The following is a 21,528-nucleotide window of genomic DNA, read 5'->3' on the forward strand; positions in this document are numbered from 1 at the left end:
AGCTCATCCTAAACTCTATTGTCTTGCGGAATAGTTGTCTCACAGCTAGATGTACTGGGATTATACACCCCAGTTGGTAAGGAAGGTAATTTGGGAGCATTCTTTCCATTTTGTTTGTTGTTTGTTGTTTTTTTTTTAATGTTTTACAATGTTGCTTACTTTCATCAAATGGTAATGTCTATGTCACTACATTTTCTGTGAACTTTTTACTTTTGAATGCTGTATTTGTGGTGAAATAGTAATGAGAATTTTGTATTGTTTCCATGGAACTTCATTAGTGCTTGCAATTATGAGCCTTTACTTGGGTTGGAAGTCTCCCATCTGTTCTGTAGAAGTGTCGTGGTTTAACCCCAGCCAGCAACTAAGCACCATGCAGCCGCTCACTCACTCCCCCCCATCCAGTGGGACAAGAAGCTTAGCCTTTACCCATTTGCAGAACAAGAGCCATAGGGGCAGGGGGGAAAATCGCTGGGAAACTGTTTTCTTCTGTATCTATGTTAGAATAAAAGAGAGACAAGTTTATGCAAGCCAGAAAGGTTGTTTGGGTATAAAGAACTTTGTTCTTCATACAAAATGAATATAGATGTCAAACATTGCTCCTTAATTCCTCCAGCCTTGCCAAAGGTGTGAATTAGGTGGGATTTACCTAAAATGCTTTGTGCTGTTTTCAGCTGCATAATTACATTTCCCATATACTTTGCCATAGATTTGTATCCCAGTTTGGTTTGGTTTTAACCTGACTGTATTTAACATAAGTTGAAACCGGAATACCATTCAAAACCCACAGATTTATTTTATATATGTATAGTCTAGGTTTCTGAGGCTGAAGTTCACAATATGTTGATCTTCATTTTTTTTCAGTGCTTCATGCTTGCCATTGCACATTCATTGGGTAACACATATGATTTGTATTGGTAGTTGGCACATACACAGTCAAACTCAAGCTCCTTAAGCTCTTGTGGCAAACAATTTCTACAGGATGATAAAACGGAGAGAGAAAGAGAGAAATCATTTTGAGTGGAAAGATCAATCACTTAGAGATCATTCACTTTCCTCATACTCTTATTTCTGAATGCCACACATATATGTAGCCAGAAGGATTGCACAGATGCTCCTAGAAGGGATGTGAGGGTTTGAATGTGAGGAAAAGTGAAAAGAGAAGCATTGTGGAATAGAATGGAGAAGACAACATTTTGTATTGTATTCTACATATAGTTGTTGGTGTTATAGGTCAGAATTAATTTTGCTTGAAATAATGCTAACTTTCTGGAAAATTCTTTGGATTTTTAGGCTGGAGTGATTACTGTGAAATGTTTGGTTGCTGGAGGGAAAGCAAAATTTAATTCCTTTTCTCTTGAAACTAGTTTTCATGAACATTCATGGAAGTCTGGTAAGCAGAACAGTGTAATGATTTGAAAATGCCTGAGCGCATTTAGGCTTTTCATAAAGTCTAGTTTGTAAAAATCCTGGTCTTGCTCTCATGTTGAACAGTATAATTTATTTTGAAATTAAATTCATAATAAAATATAGTCTCATCTATTGTTTTTATTTATTGTATTACTATTATATGGAACTTAGCCTGCTATAGTTTGGTAGGGTTCCGGAACCAGGTTAAAGCACAGGTGTCATCATTGATAAAGTCAGAATCCTCATCACAGCAATTGATACCATTTAAGCATCTTCTAATACCATGTCAAAAAGTATAGAGATATTATCAAGCATTGCAGTGCTAATAAATGGATTTTAAAACTGAGGTAGCACAGCGATCATATACCCTGCAGCAATAGTATTCAAAGGGTGAATTGTGCCTATAACCTCAAGATGTCAGGTACTTTGTGGGATGAGTAATTTGCCACTTTCCAAGATGCCTCAGGATTCAGTGTGTTTTGCTTTGGCGTTGTGCTGCAGCTGATGCCCTGCTGTGTTTCGTCTTCCTGACTGCAGCTGTTTTTTCTTCTCCAGGTCTTCCAGCAAATAGGAGGTAATTGGTTGTGGTTAGGTTTTCTCATCCTGCAGTGGGTTTAGCAGGAAACTTCTAATTGGAGCAGGGAATGGGCCAAGTACATAGACAGATAACCTATTCTGGAGAACAGTGCAGGTACATGGGTTAAGTCACATGTCTTTCAATATGCATGAACCACAAAATGTGTTACAGAGCTGTCTGTTTATAACTGAAATAGCAGCAATGGAGACAGTGCTTCACTTATATCTAGGGGAAAGCAGTAATTAGGAAGTGCTGAAGGCTCTTACTAACTCTCTCTTAGCTGGAAAGAAGGTTCAGCAGAGCCTTGAAATGCTTGGGAATGTTTGGGAACACCTTTAAAGGAGTAGGATGTTCACAAGTTCACACCCTACTGTTCTGTGCTGCAGTGTAGTAGGGAGGAGATTCCTCCTGCATATCCTTGTTTAAGTCACGTCGTTGCTGGCAGGTAAAGTCCTTGTTTTGGCCTTTGAAAGGCTTGCCAAGAACAGGTTGTACAGTAGTGTATGGGGTGCTTTTAGGCACCCTAGTTAGAAACGTCATACTGCTAAACTTACTGTCTGTTGCTGTGCTTTATGCTACTGCATATGCTGCGTGCTAGCTAGTGAAATGGCACCTTTAAGAGTAGTTACTCTTTTGCCAAGCCAAACAAGGCAAAGCGTTGGAAAGGGAAGCAGTACAAATATCCAGTATCTCTGGTATTTACACAACTAGCTGCAGGGGAAACTGGAGCTTGTGAACCAGGGAGATAGTGAAAGATACCACAGTGTGCTTCCAAAATACAACCTCTCACACCTTACTTGTTTTGCCTATGTTCATATTTTAAATACTTCCTTTACAGTGTGTTATTATAAGCCCTTTAAATTTAGATGATTGTCTCAGTAAGCTACTAAAATCCATGTTATTAAATTTTTGCTGCATTGTTGTTTAGATTTGGTTCACTCCACATATGTCAGTAGGTCCTTATTTTAAACTTTGATTCAGTAAATTCCCAACAAGTTGTGATTAGTATACAGTGCCTTGTTGCACGTAGCTGTCTTTTCATCTGCTTGTGACTTCATGGTGTATTGTTGCATGCTGATTTCAAGTTACAGTGGACTTGGACATTTCAGGTCAGCTTATGCTAAGACTTCTCCAATGCAGGCTATCAGACCTATTGTTTCAGGATCTGTTTTGCAACAAAAACTTATGTTTGTGTCAACATAGCCCAATATTTAAAATGAAAGTTTAAGAAATTGGCAGCAAATTGTTATTTTTAATTAATTTTGCTTAATTAAATGGATAACTAATTTTGGTTATAATCACACTCTGAGTTCAACACTTCCGTTCTGTCTCTACCATCTCAATAGGCTGAATTTGTACTTTGTAACAATGAAGTCTGCTATTTGTAGTAGCTGCACATGTGGTCTAACTGTTATGTCAAATGAGCTATTTCCCCCTGGGTTTTGTCTGCTTTCGAGACTTAAATATGCATTCTTTTTGAATGCAGTAGGGTTGAACAGTAGGGTTTCACTAACAGTAAGAATAGAGAAGTCACAGTTAGTATCTTAATTACTAATCACTTGGGTGATCATCTAAAAGGAGATTGACAGCGAGCTGTCAGATTATCACAGATTCAGACTGTCCGCTTAAAAAGGCATTACCAGCTTTTTGAACCTTTGGTCTCTGTGCTCTTTTTGAAGAAGTTCTTTTTATGTTACAATGTTATACATTAGTAGGGAGAAAATAGCTTTGAGATAAACATTTGAACTGTTGGTCATGATGCCTGAGTGCACTGTGATTTAGTGCTGTTGAACATAATACCCTTGTTTTCCTAATGGGCTATTTGCAGTTGCCAAATCTCCAGATAAGGCACTACTCTATGGCATCAGATGCAATGGTAAATTCGAATACTTTGAATTTAAGTTAAACATTATGTATATTAAAGTTTAAGGTTGTCTCATTTTTTCAGTCATTGCTCTGAATTATATGTTTCTGTTAAAACCAGAATGTGTCTGCCATCTTTGCCACAGACTCCCCGTTTGTTCTTGCATGTGTAACTCCTATGGCTTAAATCCATCTGTATTACTTTTATATATATATAAAATGTATATATACTTATATGTTTATATATATATTAAAATACATTTAAAAAATACAAAAATACTGTCAGGTGGAAATTACTTTCCAAATTCACACAAAGTTGAGAAGTTTTTTCACATAGTATAAAGTGTCAGGTGGTTTTAATGGCATGAATTTGATAATCCCTTGATTGGGAGATAAAGTGTGACTGAAAAAGTCTGTGAGGGACTGGGAAGAAAGCTTGTATGTACACAAAGGTATGATCAAGGTGATGCTCAGAGTATCTTACATTGTGTGTGTCATTTTTGTGTATGCATAAGAAATTCTTTAAACATCCTGAATTAAATATACTTTCAGAAGTGAAATACAAGGTCACCAATGACTTTTATCTGTCTTGGTGAAGACATAAGAGTGGAGTTAGGTAAAATCCTGCACATGGCAAGTTGCCAAAGTAATAAGGCAAGGTATATACGATATTTTCAGCATTAAGTTGATTATTTGAAGCAGTTTACTCTTTTTTTTTTTATTTTATGATCTCCATCCTTCGTAAAGAATCTAATCAGATGCTTTTTTACAGCTGTTAAATTGGTGACACTGTGTGAACTGTAAATCCCTGAAGATCTGACGAGGTCATCTTGCTAATTTTAGTGTGGAGGTTATTTAGGATTTTGGCAGGGCGAATTGTACTAAACTTTGCACTACATGGAACTATTGAGAAATCAGCTGTGCAGATGACTTTCTAGTTGTGATTACAAATGACAGAATAGAACTCAGCTTGATCAAGGAACTGTGTCAACTTGGTTTTAGAAAAGTGACAACGAGAGCTGAACCTAGCTTTCAGCCAGGAGACTTCTGAAGTATGCATTCAGGATAAAATTCAAATATTTATTGGATTAAGTCTATACCACGTAACTTCATTGTGAAGGAAAAAATACAGTAACTCTAGAAAGTTCTGAATCGAGTTGTTATGTGTAATAAAAGCACAATATGCCATTTCATAGCAGAAAGGAATGTGGAAAGAGGAGACCTTGCTGCTGATGTAACCATGCAATGTACGATACTTGTCCTCTTCAAAAATTACCTGCCTTTGCACCCTTTCGATGGACTTGGCCTATATGCTTGCACCCATCATTCTTATGGGAATGGAGCATTGTTTCTGGAGGAGGATGGTGGAGGAGGAATACTGCCATTTTGCTGTGAGGCTGGAGCTGTGATGAAGTTACTGGAGCAGAGAAGACAAGGTTCCCCTAAGAAGGCTTTAGCAGTGGAGGGAGAAGAGTGCAGTGTAAACACTGCAGAGAAGGAGTAGGAGGAGTTTAAGGCTCAGTCACACCAACTTGCACACAGGGCTTTGTGATTCCTGGCAACCACGGGCTTCCGTATTTTCTGTCTTCTTTCTCCCTTCAAAGTGGAAGAAGTCCCAGGCTGCTGAGCTGAGAGAGATTCAGTGCAGTGTTTCTTTTGCCCTTTGCCATCAGCTGAAAAGTTGGTGAGAGTTTCTGTAGTTTCTGGGAGCTGTGACTCAACTGCCCTGTTTCAGTCCTACCTGTTCCTTCTCCTGACCAGGACTGCCTTAGCATATGGCACCACCCGTACTTATCTCTTCATCCTGTTTTCTCAGTCACCTTCCCTCAGAGAGTTCTACCTCTTTTCTGCTTTCCATTAAGCAGTTACCATTAGGGCTGATGGGAAAATGTCCTAGGAAAAAGCAAAGAAAAAAGGTGGCTGAAGACAGTGTCTCAAGAATCAATAGGGCAAGTAAACATTATGCCTCTGTCTAATTTACCTGTCTATGAGCTGAATCTGTTTTCCTCTCCCTATGGGTTGACTCTCATTCCTTAGCTTGCCTGCATACCATGTACCCTGCTGGAAGTGGGGGACAGAAAAAGAGGAGAAACAGAATATCATCTGAGCTGGCTCCTTAGTAATCTTCCAGTGTAATGCAAGGGGGATTGTTGTGGGACGTCTTGCTGTTAAGAGCCAGCTAGAAGACTGGGGAAGACAAGTCATCAAGAACTGTTACGTGGGTGACTGTCCACATTTATTTTACCCTTGGTGTGCCTGCACTTTTGTTTGGGGTCTTCCAGCAAATGCCATCTAGTAGGCATCTGCCAGTTCTCTGCACAAAGGCTGTAAAGGATCACTTTCTGGTGCTGCTAGGATTATACTTTATGATTGTTTTTGTGGACCTATGAATGTGCATCACTAAGAACTCCGATAGTATCTTCAGCCACATACCTTTTTTCATGCTGGTAAAGTTTCATGCTATAGTCAGGCACCTCTGTGAGCCTGAAAGCTTAAGGCTGTGTTACTAAGGCATGCCAGACAGGTAGTGATTGATGCAGTGCTTTTAGTCGGGAAGCATATCTGGGCTTCTCTAGGAAATGTGGACTTACTGGGAGACGTAATTGCATGTAACTTGGAGCAGACCCTTTTGAGGACTGAAAAGCTGCTGTTACAAAGTAAAACAGATGAGATCAAGCCACTTTTAAGTGCAGAATGATAGAGGAAATTGTTTCCCTCTCCCACTGCTAGCCTCTTGCCAGGAAAATTTCTAGCTCTGGAACAGGTCCATCTGTTACCAGTTGCATGCATAATTGTGCAGCACTCAGACCTGCCGAATGCCTAGAGAGACTGCTCTGGTATCTCCAGAAGCTGCCTAAGGTCTTTACATAAAGCATTCTCCAGGAGTAGGACCAACCACAAATAAATATGCTTTTTTGCAGCAAGTTGCAGGAAACTCTAGTTTCTGCTTGAGGTGGAGCCTTGCCCCAGGATTCTTACTACATGCTTTTCTTTCTCAATCCATAGTCTTCAGGGGTGGTGTAGTTACCTTCCCATATAAGGGCAGAAAGGTCACGTAGGGCATCATGTTAGCTCCTCTTTGGCCTCCTCTTTAGTTCTCCAAACCTCAAATATTCAAGTTAATTTTTCATAACTAGTGACTTCTGGTCTTGGTGGGATCTTCTAGGAATATGCACTGCAGAGTCCTGGAGAATCTTTGAACAATGGGTACAGAGGAAGACGTCTCTTTAAGACATGTAGAATGAAACCATCATGCTAATTGGTGCTGCTCACCATCCCTTTCCAGTGTTCCCATTAAGGACAGCCAGTCTGTCCTGACCATCCCCACTTTTCTTAGATACCTATAAATGTCTTTAGAAAGGCAGAGAGAGAAGAGAGTGTAATTTCTTCCTTTTACTCAAAAAAAAACCCCAAAGCCATCTTATGTCTCTTGCCAGAGTAGTGTTGCATTCCAAGTCTCCTTTTTTTCTGCATAAGAATGCAAATTTCTATTCCCTACTTCCATCAGGCTGTGTAGGACTTGTTGGTGTGTGAAGCTTTTATCAGCTTGGAAACTGACATAATCGCTTCTTCCCTGTGATGTAGAAAGAGTTTTGCTTGAGCCACCAAAGAGAAAGGTCTGAGAGCTGCAAATTACTGTTTATCTGGAGTGCAACATTGACATGCTGCCTTTGACTGTTTCCAGTATACTTGAGATACGTGAGCTAGATCTGGCTCGTAGTCGTCTTTGGCTAATTTTTTTATTAGAAAAAGCAGACATTAGTTTTTGACAGGAAGGTTTTGTAGGTCTGAGAGGGATAAAACAATAGGAAGAATGTGTTGGTAAACAACCAGACCTCCTTAATTTTTGTTGTCTGCATAAGTAGAACGGGGAACTTGGGTCACCTGTGTTCTTAATGAGTGCCAGGTTACATCTCTTTTCCTATATGTGTTTCATACATTCTGTTGATTCAGATTTCATCCTAATACAGAATGGGGAAACTTCTACAAATCTTAACAATTTCTAGCACAAAAGAACACGTTCTCTGTCTAGCACTACTGTGTACTTTCCCTCTTCCGGCACCACACATAACGGCTATATCAACTTCCACCATGCCTTTTTCCTTCCTATCTAGGGCAACACATTTTTATTGAGCTCACCTTTGTTTAAATTTTTAAAGGACTGAATCCAGCTTTTAAAATAGATATACAGGATGTATTCTTTCCATTCACTCAGTAAAGGATCTTTTTTTCTTTTTGTGGTTACTATTTGTTTGGAAGGACATTGCCTGCGAGACAGATATTTTAGGGGTAACATTTTCAGCATAAGCATAATTTAAGCTGAAAAGTTTGAAGTAACTTTTGTGCCTAAAACAACACAACCAAGAACGCAGCAAAATATGGAAAGGGAGAACAAATAACTAACAATTTCCATAAAAAATTTTATGTTGAAAGAAATTTCCCTAAACCAGAAATCGTTTTTTATTTTTATTCTGGAGAGCAAAGGGTAGGGAGAACAGGAGTGAAAACTGCATTTTCACTGCTATGTAAAATGGTAGTTTCTTAGGACATTCAAATACACGAAAAATCCATAGGAAATGTAAAATAGGCTGAAGTGCTCAGAATGAGTTTTTGAGGGGAGATGAAAGGAAAACTGATGTGCGTGGAAAGCAAAAGTTATTTTAGCTGGAAACCTGAATGCAGATTGCATCCTTAAAAAAGATGGATAGTGCTAGATTTCTTTTAAGAAATTTACATCTAAAATAAACCTGGAGTAACAGCAATTGGATTTTGTGATGCTGCTCTGAAGATGAATGCATCTGGGAATTGAAGTCATTTTCTGTTATCAGGCAGACAGAGCCTCTTAGTGCATGACTTTCTGAAGGTAAAATTTCTCTTCTCATTGTGCTAGGGAAATAAGGTTGTATGACCTGTGTGCTCAGTGACTGATCATCACTGCAATTTTATTTCTGAATAAATTGACTGCCTTTGAGGTGAGCAGAAAGAGTGACTTAAGAAGTGAAGAACAACTTGGGATGAGTGTGACAGAGAGTAACTTTGGGCAGCTTTCTGTTTAATTGCTATAGGGAACTTTGTAACTACTAAGTTTTGTTTGAGAGAAGGTAGCCTGCCTGTAATAGATGAGGGAAGGAAGCATATCCGTATGGGATCCTGCACAAGATCCTGCAGCACGATACACAAAATCCTGTTAAAGACGATGTGCTCCAGTAGCTGCTTCTCAGACTGTAGGAGGAAGGGTTACAGATCTTAGTGAAATGAGACAGAAATTCCTTTAACCATTACAAATCTGCTGTTGACCCTCTGTTGCCATCCCTTTCTCACATGAATACACACTCAGAATTTTGTTGTCTGCATGCAGAAATCTCATGTCTGCCTGTTTCTGTTTGATAGCTTCCACGCTTTGCAATGGTAAGAGCAATGTTAACCACCTGAATGACAGGCAGAAGTAGCAAACTGTTCAGGCTGCCCCTGCTTGTTCTTGCACTACAAAACACTGCACAGTTTCGTTTAACTTCTGTACTTTTGCACATAGTTATACAAACCCATTAAACTGCTATCAGATATTGGCTGGTCTGTTACCTTTGCTTGCTACCTTTTATAACGACACGTCAGGGTTTGATGGTTTTCTTGTGAGAGGGATTGTCCTGCTTTGAGTGACCCTGTACAGGAAATTCTGGCATTTTTATTCTTTTTTTTAATCACTTTCTTTGCCCACAAGACTCCTTTTTATACTCTATTCCCAGCTCTCTTAGTTTCAAACTGCTGGAATTTTTTCCTGTGGGGAGTTAGAAATATAGGTTGTTTCCAGGCAGCACACATTTTATGCTCAAGAATTTGGCACTGCAACACTTTTAACATTGCATCAGAGTTAGATTTTTAATTTTTTTTTAATAAGTCAGAGTTGGAGAGTGGAGCAAGCTTTTATAATAAGGCAAGTTCTTTATATCTAGAGAATACAGAATAAATTCAGAGAACCAGATCAGAGAAGCTTGTTTCACTTCCTCTCATGCAGTTTCCAAAACGCCTGACTATGCGTAGAAGTGGACTATCTTCCTAAAATAGTTGTAACCTCAAAATAGTCCTCATTATGCATGCAGTTGAGAAGTCTTTCTGACTGCATGCCTGTCCATGCAGCTATTGTGAGTATTGTGGTAGGAGGCGAAGAGCTGGTGCTGGTACTGCTCTGCTCAGCCCCTCTCCCTTCACATGCAGCACTGTAGCACATGCTATGGGACATTGGTGCTGGCAAGCAAGAGGATAGAGGTGCTATTGTAAAAGAGGGTTCATCATTACCACTTTTATGTTTGAAAATAAATACCGTATAATAGTAACCCTTTTGAATCTGGCCTTCTGAAAGGGTGCCAGGAGGTCGCACCTGGCATGTCTGACATGGATTCTGAAGTGGTGGAGTATTAACGTACATTAAGTGAGGTTTGACTGTTGCTCAGTGGGTTCTTTACTCTGATCTACACTGATTTAATGTGCAAAACAAATACCTGTGAGCTCAATGAGTATCATTTCTTGATTTTTAAGTTGGGTTTTTTTCCCTTTTTTGAGTAAGATAATGTTTTTTGTATGGGGAGTATAGATTTGTTTTACAGTACTTACACGTCTTCTTTACATTCTTTTTTTCCCCATCACCATAGGTTATAACGTCAGGGTTAGGGGATATACTTGCTGATAGAGGGAAAGTAGTCAGATGCATTACTTTTTCCATCCAGTCATTGGTGGAAAGACCGTTCATTGCAGTACCTAAAGAAGGAAGCAGTGTTGTAGACATGGTGGAGTAAGAATACCAAAAGGGTGAGATTTATATAGGAAAGGGATATATTTCATTAAAGCAATTAATAGAATTAGAAAATACAGACAACCTTTTTGGAGCTTTTCTTCAGGAGTGGTGTTTTTAATAGGATGCATATATTGTAAGCACATGTGCATGCTAATTATGAATGCTGGATACTGGATTTGGTTTCTTAAAGGATTCTTTTAATATTTTTCATTATTTCCTGTCCTGAAATCTTAAGTGTCCTGGTTTCAGCTGGGATAGAGTTAATTGTCTTCCTAGTAGCTGGTACAGTGCTGTGTTTTGAGGTCAGTATGAGAAGAATGTTGATAACACACTGATGTTTTCAGTTGTTGCCCAGTAGTGTTTAGTCTAAAGTCAAGGATTTTTCAGCATCTCATGCCCAGCCAGCAAGAAAGCTGGAGGGGCACAAGAAGCTGGGACATGACACAGCCAGGGCAGCTGACCCAAACTGGCCAGCGGTGTATTCCATACCATGGGACGTCCCGTCTAGTATAGGAACTGGGGGGAGGGGGGGTGGGGAATCGCCACTTGGGGACTAGCTGGGTGTCGATCGGCAAGTGGTGAGCAATTGCACTGCGCATCATTTGTACGTTCCAATCCTTTTATTACTACTGTTGTCATTTTGTTAGTGTTATCATTATTAGTTTCTTCTTTTCTGTTCTATTAAACCATTCTTATCTCAACCCACTAGTTTTACTTCTTTTCCTGATTTTCTCTCCCATCTCGGGGTGGGGGGTGGGGAGGAGTGAGTGAGCAGCTGCATGGGGCTGGCTGGGGTTAAACCATGACATCACACCATTGTGTGAATAATTAAGTCATACTGAATTGACACAACTAGTGGCAGATACACATCACTTTTTGTGAGGTGCTTCTGGATCATGGCATCTTTCCCATAGTGAGAGTGGAAGGTCTGAGTTCTCCACTCATATGTTGTAGAGACAGAGGAGCTTTGGACACATGTATCAGTCTGCCAACATCCTGCATAATGTGTTGGAAATGTGAAAGAAACATGCCTTTGTAATATCAACTCTGTTTATTTCTATTTTTAGTTTTTAACCTCATGTTTTTTCAAGTTGAAACAGCTTTTTTTACAGAGCCCCTTGGTCACAGGAACTCTTGAAATATGTTCTGGTCCCATCACTACACAGTATAGGTGGAGAAACATCACAAAAATACTAAAGACTAATAGAGAGTAATGTCTTTAGGATATCAGAATTAGAAGCACTGTCACAAGAAAAATGTGTGTTACATTGTATGTTATCTTTGGCATTCAGTTTAAGCTGATAATATGACACAGATGAGAAAATCTTGAATGCAGTGTTAATATCTTTTGCTGGAGTAAGCAATTTCTTAATAAGAAATTTAATTATTCCCTGTAATAAGAAAATTTAAATACAAATATTCTCTTACCTTATATACAAACTAGCACTATAAATGTGACTGTGCCTTTCTCCTTGAGCTGCTAAGCAATCACTTGCCTTTTCCTGGGGAGCAAGAGTTTAAACAAAAATAAGTCTTTGTTCACTCAAAGCCAGGTTATGCCGTGTGTGATTTTTTATTAATTTGTAAGGCTTTTTAAAGGAGCAGATATGTAAAATAACACTACAAAGCTGGTATTTGTAGCTGTTACATGTGAAATGTCTTTAAAAGGAAGTTCTGAATGTAAACAGTGCCTTGGAAGAGGTAAGGTCTGAGCACTGGACTCCTAAATTTTAATTGTAGCTTTGATGTTTTCCCCTGTAAAAGCTAGGATTTTATTTTTGTCTCCAATTCCTTACATCTAAAGATAACTTTGTTCTAGCTTGTTAAGTCATTAAAGTTTATCAAGTGCTTTAAATACAACAAAACTGTTATAAATGTTGGGTATTGTCTGTCTTTCTCTACAGTGTTGACAATTTTGGACTTGGTCTTCTGCTTCAGACTAAGCAGATAAAACGCATGGTGTCATCATATGTTGGAGAGAACGCTGAATTTGAACGCCAGTATTTATCTGGTGAGCTTGAAGTTGAGCTTACACCTCAGGTAAGGTAATAATTATAAAATTATTTTGCAGTCCTTTGCCTGTGTGCAGACGTGCGGTAAAGACAGATGGCACTTGCCTTCTGTGGTGGGTTGACCCTGGCTGGATGCCAGGTGCCCACCAAAGCCGCTCTATCATTCCCCTCCTCAGCTGGACAGGGGAGAGAAAATATAATGAAAGGCTCTTGGGTTGAGATAAGGACAGGGAGATCAGTTACCAATTACTGTCACGGGTGAAACAGACTCAACTCGGGGCAATTAGTTTAATTTATTACCAATCATATCAGAGTAGGATAATGAGAAATAAACCCAAATCTTAAAAAAACCACCTTCCCTCCACCCCTCCCTCCTTTCCAGGCACAGCTTCACTCCCAAATTCTCTGCCTTCTCCCTGCCAGTGGCGCAGGGGGACAGGGAATGGGAGTTAGGGTCAGTTCGTCACACCTTGTCTCTGCTGCTCCTTCCTCCTCAGGGGCAGGACTCCTCAAACTCTTCCCCTGCTCCAGTGTGGGGTCCCTCCCACAAGAGACAGTCCTTCACAAACTTCTCCAACGTGGGTCCTTCCCACGGGCTGCAGTTCTTCACAAACTGCTCCAGTGTGGGTCCCTTCCATGGGCTGCAGTCCTTCAAGCACAGACTGCTCCAGCTTGGGTCCCCTGCGGGGTCACAAGTCCTGCCAGAAAACCTGCTCCAAGTGTGGGCTTCTCTCTCCACAGGGCCACAGGTCCTGTCAGGAGCCTTCTCCAGTGTGGGCTTCCCATGGGGTCACAGCCTCCTTCAGGCACCCACCTGCTCTGGCGTGGGGTCCTCCCTGGACTTGCAGGTGGATATCTGCTCCACCGTGGACCTCCACGGGCTGCAGGGGGACAGCCTGCCTCACCATGGTCTTCCCCACAGGCTGCAGGGGAATCTCTGCTCTGGCACCTGGAACACCTCCTCCCCCTCCTTTTTCACTGGCCTTGGGGTCTGCAGGCTTGTTTCTCTCACATATTCTCACTTCTTTCTCGTCTGACTGCTGCTGCTGTTGTGCAGGGGGTTTTTGCCCCCTTCTGAAATACGTTCTCCCAGAGGCGCTACCCCCATCACTGATGTGCTCAGCCTTGGCCAGCGGCGGGTCTGTCTTGGAGCCAGCTGTCATTGGCTCTGTTGGACACAGGGGAAGCTTCTAGCAACTTCTTACAGAAGCCATCCCTGTAGCCACCCGCTACCAAAACCTTGCCACACAAACCCAGTACACCATTTTAGGATCATGGGCTGTAGACTGCGACTGGTCATATTGTGTGAATTCCATTTATGGCTTGTTACATTACATTCAAGTGTGTGTGTATATATATATATATACACACACGCACATATGTATATTCTATTGTACAATGTTTGATTTTTGGTAGTTCCTCCCAGACTGTAGAAAAACACACGAAGTATGCTAACTACTGTGGCCCATATAAGAGGAAAAAGTAAGGGAGTTGCTGAATTCCCATATTGGTGGCAGTTCTTGTGCTTCTGGGGATGTTGCCTGTGCATTGTCTGCCATCTAGTGGGTAGGAATCAAATTAGGAGATTTCAGTTCATTGTGAGACAACTCTTCAGGGCTTGTTCATTAAATCTTAACTAAATTACTCTCTGCATAGTGTTATGAGCCAATACTTACAACTTTACTTTTTAGCACCATATTTTTAATTATTTTAGCACTGCCAAGCTACCCAAATGGCTAGAATGCAATGAGGTCCTAAAATCATGAGCATCAGTCGCTTTATATTGAGATTTAGTTTTGTGTAATTAGTACTCTAACTTTAAAGCCTACAGCATGTTAGTGTGTTGCACTTCTAAAGGTGACACACAAACTTTGGGCTTTAAACAGCTATTGATGTGAGTCTCTGGGAAAAGCAACAGTCAAGTTTTTATGGAGAAGAGAGTCTCGGGCTCCATTTCTTGGGAATATCTCTTAGAATCCCAAAGATGGGCAGAAAAGCTCCTTTTATACCCAGTTAGCTGACATGGAAATAACCAGGTACTTGTCACTTCTCATGTTTCAAAAGTCACAAATCTCACAATTATTTTTTTTCCTTCTTTGTACTTAAAGTTCAATGCTTTCATCCAGAAGACCTTGAACTCCTTAGACATGTGATTAGGTTTGTGGACTGCACAGACAAGCTATGTAGATCCGTCATGAAAATACTGGGTCTACGGTGTGCAATGGTAAACAATAAGGTGAATTAATGACTTGCTAGGAGATACGGGGATTTGAAATATTTGTGTCACGATAAAACAAGCTTTTGGAAAATGTTCTTCAAGTTTGGTATGACTTTAGGCAAAATGGAGGACTGTTGTGTACTTGTTCCACAGTAAGGGAGAGGTCATGGTGAGATATTGAAATGCTAAGACTGCTTGGAACACAGGACTTTGTATCATTGCATAGTTCACATCTGCCTCTTGACACCATTTTGTAAACCTACCAGAAGTCGTTGTGTTTCTTGCAGGATAACTGGGGAAAATGCAACCTATGTCTTGGAGGCCTTTAAGCTAGACAATTGACCATGACAGTCTTGTCTTGCTTTGAACCCAGAAAAATATCAAAAAAATTTGGAAAGGACACTAGTGAAAAGCAGGCAGACTTTGGCCGTAAGTCTGTAGTTGAGGCTGATGAGGAATTTGGGCTGTTAATATCTGTGGTACAGCTGGACATAGAGCAGAGTGCAGATGGGGTGGTCAAATAGAGTAGAAATGCTGTTCTGTCAGCTTGTTGGTATTCTTAGCATGAGCAACCCAGATTCCTTTCTCAATCTGCTGTGCATGGCTGTTTCAACTTGGAGTGAGGTATGAAGTTTTTCTTAAGATGTTGGAGAATGAAAATTAAATATGTAGGACTGTTACAAAAGAAAAACTGAGCATATGTAGCCAGGTGGGAAAGAGAAAAAGAACTTTGTACTCTGCTCAGAGTAATGGATTGGGAAACAAGCTGAAGGAGAAGAGGCACAGCAAAGTGCTGAGGCTTGCGTGTTGAGAGGGAGTTGTGTGATGGCGTGGTCTTGAGCTATTTATGGCCATGTGTGAACCATTTCTTGCCATATCCAGTACCAATCCCACAAAAGTGAGCTAAAAAGGGAGGAAGAAATAGACATAATGGTCTGCTAAGTTCAGAAGAAAAAACTCCAAGTAACAGGATATAAAAATAAGTTCATGCAAGCCATTCATCAAAGTTTGATTTGTTGTTCGCAAATGACTAGTTCTTAAATATATTTTCCCATAGGGTACGCTCGCTGAACGTATTAGAGCAGGAGGAGCAGGAATCCCAGCATTTTACACCAGTACTGGCTATGGGACGCTGGTGCAGGAAGGGGGTGCACCTATCAAATACAACACAGATGGCACCATTGCCATTGCCAGCCAGCCAAGAGAGGTAAGATGCCAATTTGTTACTAGGAAGTCTTCTGCTTTGAAAACTGAATTTCTACATATTTCCAAGATAAACAGTAGCTTAAGCACCTCTTGGCCAAGTTTAACCTTGGTATGTTGGGTTAACAGGATGTCTGTGGTACCAGACACATTAGTTTTCCTCCCACTGCTTACTTCTGTCCTCTGTAATGTGTTAGAAAAGTTTTTACAGCTTTAGGGTGACTTAGCATCAAGAACTGGTCCAAGTGAAAACCTACCTTGCTGAGTTACTCTTCACTTGACAGTTGTCTGACCAGGTTATTCCGGCAAAATCTTGGATCAGGCCACTGCAGTGCAGAGTACAGACTGAGAACAACCTCCTATTAGTGGGGCAGGTACTCCTTAAATACTGTGGTATGGAGTAAGTAGCCCTGCAGCTGTACTTGAAGCTTTAGCATTAGAAGAGATGGGACTTTTTCCTGTTAAGCAGGGAGGAGCTCAGTTGACGCTTTCAGGAAACGCATTTGCCAACAGTTGAAATGCAATTTAAGCTGAGTGTTTGGAATTGCAAAGAAATAAAAAGACTGTGGCTTCCAAGTGAGAAACAAGGGCTTCATATTGAAATTGGATGTAGAATTTGGAGAAGGGAAGGGATTTCTCAGTGCCATTACTGTACTTGAAGAAACAGATGGGGCTAATGCTGTATGTTCCAATTAGGCTCCAAACAGCATTAAATTCTACCTCAAGAATGTCTCTGGGGTAAAGGTAATTCTGCCCACCCCCCCTGCCCCTGGTTTTCAGGTATTTCATACATGGTTATTTTCAGTATCTAATAATTTACTTAGTCTTCTTTTTCCTTAATTTTCTTACTGAATATGTCATTATTATGTTTACCATTTGAAGGAAAGTTTTGTTTATTAGATAACTTATGATTTTGATAACATTTTTCTTCTACTTCTAACAGTTGTGGAAAAGTTTTCCTTGCTCTCCTCAGTCTTTTGGGTGGCTAATAACATGACTAGCATGATTTGATCAAATCCGTTCTCCAAATCCATTTTGAATGCAAGTGTCATTTTATAAAAGCTCAGATCTCCTTTTACAGGACTGAAAAACTGACTTCTGATACGCTTCTGTCATAATTCCTCCCCCTCTCAGCAATTTTAAATAGCTCTCAATTAGTATTTCTGTATACTCTAACATTCTACATTGTTAAGAGAAATGCTGTTTCATGTTTCTGTATGGGATTAAAATACTAACTGTTTGTCAGTTACATATTCTGGCTTCAGGCACGTATCATTACAAATATGATCATAAATGCAGAGAAAACCAAATGAAATTCAGCCTGTCAGATGACGTGATTTGAGTAGTCTGTCTCAAATTGACTTTGTTTTATATTTGGGTTTCTGGTGGTGGGCAGTGATTATGATCTTTTTCAACAGTTCTGCTTTAGCACTTCAGTTTTTCGTTAGCTGGTAGATGTGCGGGAGAAAGCATGTCTAAATCCAGTAGATGGAGCAGCAGGAATATGGATCTGATTCTTGTTCTCTTTCATGAAACAGAGACACTATGATAAAACTGGGGTTTACAGCCTTTATCTGCTTCTCCCTTATTACACATTTGAGCTAGTTTTTCAGATAAAACTTTATGTAGTACAAAAAGAAGTTTAAATATAATAGTCTGTAAAATTAACCCCATAAAATAAATACTACATGGGAGGTCTGTTTGAAGAAATGTACATCTCAGTCGTGTACTTTTCTCTGTAGGTGCGAGAGTTTGATGGCCGTCACTTTATTCTGGAGAAGTCAATTACTGGAGATTTTGCTCTAGTGAAGGCATGGAAGGCTGATCGTGCAGGAAACATCATTTTCAGGTATGACTTGTTTACGGGAAAAGATTCTTTAATGATCTCCCGTGTGATGGCAAAATAATGTTTTACTGATGCCACTTTCTTTCATATTGCCTTTCCCTACTGTCAAGTTATACAGCTACAAAACCCAAAATATAATTGCTTTTTCTAATGACTTTTGAGTTTTCAAACATAGCTGTGAAATAAAACATTGGTAGTTAAAAATGAGACATAGCAGACCGATGTCATTATGACTCTGGAGAAATGTAGTGACACTCTGTTCATTTCAATATTCATGTTAGTTTGGGTCTTTTTCCTTGCGTAATTGAAGGCTGACCCAAGGAGTGCAGGTTTGTCTATGTCAGAAGAGAAGGAAGCTGAGTCAGTCTCCTGGCCAATCAGCGATGGGAAAACTTGGTTCTGTCCCCAGAAAAGTATGTTTAAAGTTGATTTGATAGTGGTGCAGGGGGAGGCATCATATGAATTTAAACATTTTTTGTAGTAATAAGTTTGGGTGTTGCACTAGTGATAACATCATTTATTTGAGTTGCTGTATTTGTGCTCAGGTTTGTCCTGAACTGAAGCAGGAGAGGTTTGCTTATGTTTAACATCTGGTTTTTATTTGTTTGTTTTATGGCTATCAGATGAAAAGGTAACTGTTATGGCAGTCAGTTGCAGTTTACTACAAGATGCTGAATGGTGCAGTCTGTCTTTGTATGTATTAAAACAAACACAAGAGTTGAAAAAGCAACTGAAAAATATGCAGATAAAATAATACCAATAAAGTAATGCTTTTCTTTGTGTATATATGTATATACATGCATGAATTCACATAAACTTTTATCTATATATCTTATAATAATAATATTAAATTGAAATACTTGAAAATTAAGAAATAATTTTTTATTTTACCCAACTCTTGATATCCTGGCTTGCCCACTGGCAAAACATGATGGTTTTGGATTGAAAACTGAACTTAATTGTGTGTGTGCACATGGATTTGATGGCTGCTAAACTGCTTTCCTTAGGCTCTGAGACATGGAATGCAGGAAACAGTCTTCCTCCTTGACCTTGTCTTTGCTTCATCTTGAGCCTCTGCTGTCTGTGCTTTTACCCCATATCTGTCTACTGATGCTTACTTTTCTCTGAAAAATTCTTTCAGTCTCCACAGAAACAGCCTGGCTGCATTCTCGCTTTTCCCCCCTCTTCCTTTATGTCTTATGGTCTCTCTTTACAACTTTCCCTCTCCCTCCTGTTCCTTTCGGAAGTCTTCATGTATCTCCTACATTCACACAATACAGTTGATACCAGATACTACTTCCATCTAGAGTGGAGACTTAAAAATCTTGACTCCTTTTAAGTGTAACTAAGCAAAGATGGAAACATCATCATCCAGTGTCTTATTCCATGTAGAGTATTGCTAGCTTCAAAGAATTTTCTCATAATAAGCAGTGACCCATTCTGGTTTTGGATGAGACACAGGTTACCTCATGGCCTACAACAGAGAAACACATGGGCCCATCTCATAGCCTGCAGGAGACAGCAGAGGAGGAAATTGTAATAGATCAGGATATAACAGCAATAGTTCTGTTATCTACAGGACGAAAAGGAAAATGTACTTTTGACATTGTGCTACATGCTGAGTATGTATTCACTGCCAGTGGGACCCTTCCATGCTTTTTTTATTATATGACTTACGTTTGCTGAGGTATGCCTATATAGACATAGGCTTTGTGTTTGCTCACACCTGCCACCACTTTCATAGCAGTGTGGTACTATTTATAAAGTGTTTCCCATGACTCTGGTATCTGTGGAGCCAATAGGCATGGAGTGTCTGCCAAACTGTTAATCACCCTTAAGCTAAGAGCTTTTTTAAATCTAAAGGGTGTACTTTAGATAGACTTATTTGGACCACAGGCCAGCATGAGGGTTTTTTGTCTAGTCTCATACATGAAGCTATAGTTTTCTTGGGGATCCAAAATGGCACCAGCTCCTTTAGAAAGCAAGTTTTTTAACAGAGTTTTCTACATGATACTTTGTGTCCCCTAGCTCTTTTGTTCCCTACAGCATGCTGTGTCTGGACCAGTAGACAATAATTCTTAGGTATAGTGCACCGTTATCAAGGCAAATAATCCAAGACTCCCTCAAACATAATGAAATAATCCCACCTTGTTCCTGTGCCAGCTGAAAGGATGCGTATATAGGCATTTTGCCTTGTTAGTCTGATGCTGGTACTAGTTCTACTTAGTGCAACAGAGTGTCTCCATGTCTTAAGCTCCTTTGGAGCTTTGCTTGTGAGGGACAACAGCAGGGAGTGCCATGGCTATTGCGGATATTCTACCTCCTTTGGCTCCCCTCCCTTTTCATCTGGAACCATTCTGCTTTGGAGCTGTTCTAGCACAATATACTTCCACTTTACAGTTGGAGGTGTGGTTTGGTGCTGATGAAAGTACACTCTGGACAAAGAAGCAGAGATGTTGAAGGGATAACTGGAGTCAGGGCTCCTGCTGTCACAGACAGTCATGTCAGGTCATCTTTTCATGCTTCAAGTGGTTCTGCAATACATAAATTCATCTCACATCTGAGGTGTCCCTTCATCTCCACACCATTAGGTACGTAGTGGATGTAGTGCATTGATTTAGTCTGCTATGAACTAGTTTGCTATCTTTCGCCTTTGGGAGAACAGCTGTTGTTATGCCTTTGGGTCAGCTTAGGAATCCATTGCTGGAACAATGGACTTTGTAGTCATTGCTGACTCTAGATGTCCAGAAAGCTATCTTAAAATAAAAAGGCATACTTGGCTAGCTAGTTTCTGGATTGCATACTCCAAAAACCTGAACATTATTCTGTGTTGGAAAATAAGTATAGTGTTTCTGTTTTTTCTTCTTCTGGATGATGTGTTCTTTAGAAATAAGGCCTTTGATTTTTTTCTTGTGAAAGAAACAACTTTACTTATCCAAGAACATTCTAAATTGCCTAAGCTTTTATAAATAGGGTCTGAATCAAGCCCATTAAGTCTTCTTAATTTGACATTGAAATGTTTTCTTGTAACTTTTTCTCTTATGTAAAAATAATTTTATATCAGTTTCTTTTACTGGCAGACCAGCCACTATGATCTTGAGAAGGTCTTTGGCTCGGAAAAGTAGTCACTTGGGATGAAATACTGAATTCTTTGTTTCCGCATCTGCCTTCCCCAATCTGTATCCATTCCCCTGCTATATTAATTCAGATTTTGTAACTATTTTTCTTCTCATTTTCTACTCTGCTTAGTTGAGGGTACTTTTCACTAGATTACTACTAGCTAGTATTGTATTCATGCACTAAGAGAAGAATAGAAATTCAAATATTTTATTTTTTTTTAATGGTTTCCGCTTCTTACATCCTTTTGTATTTACACAGCCACAGAGGAGACCTGCAGACAAAAGATATTGTCCCTTCTGTAGCCTCTGTTAGAGACTTCACAGCTGCTGTGTATTGCAAATAAAACAAGATTTCTCCAAGATAGATGTTTTTGGGTATAGCTTTGATTCTGTAGTTCTCTGCACTAGAGATCTTGTTCAACCTGCACGTTAGTCTCAGGATTTAGACATTTCAATGCTCTACCTCCCCCAAAGCCACGCGGTGGCAGCAGCA

General features: G+C 39.9%; 1 protein-coding gene across 1 annotated transcript in view; it reads left to right on the forward strand.

Annotated features, from left to right (window-relative positions):
• OXCT1 (3-oxoacid CoA-transferase 1) overlaps window positions 1-21,528 on the forward strand; it is an 85,066-nt gene that overhangs the window by 5,289 nt on the left and 58,249 nt on the right. The window contains exons 4-6 of the mRNA XM_049794359.1: window positions 12,542-12,677; window positions 15,925-16,074; window positions 17,813-17,919. Of these exons, the coding sequence (XP_049650316.1) occupies window positions 12,542-12,677; window positions 15,925-16,074; window positions 17,813-17,919 (393 nt within the window). The remainder of the gene's footprint in view (window positions 1-12,541; window positions 12,678-15,924; window positions 16,075-17,812; window positions 17,920-21,528) is intronic.

Source organism: Accipiter gentilis, chromosome Z (genome assembly GCF_929443795.1).
Source record: "Accipiter gentilis chromosome Z, bAccGen1.1, whole genome shotgun sequence".
Classification (NCBI taxonomy): Eukaryota; Metazoa; Chordata; class Aves; order Accipitriformes; family Accipitridae; genus Astur; species Astur gentilis.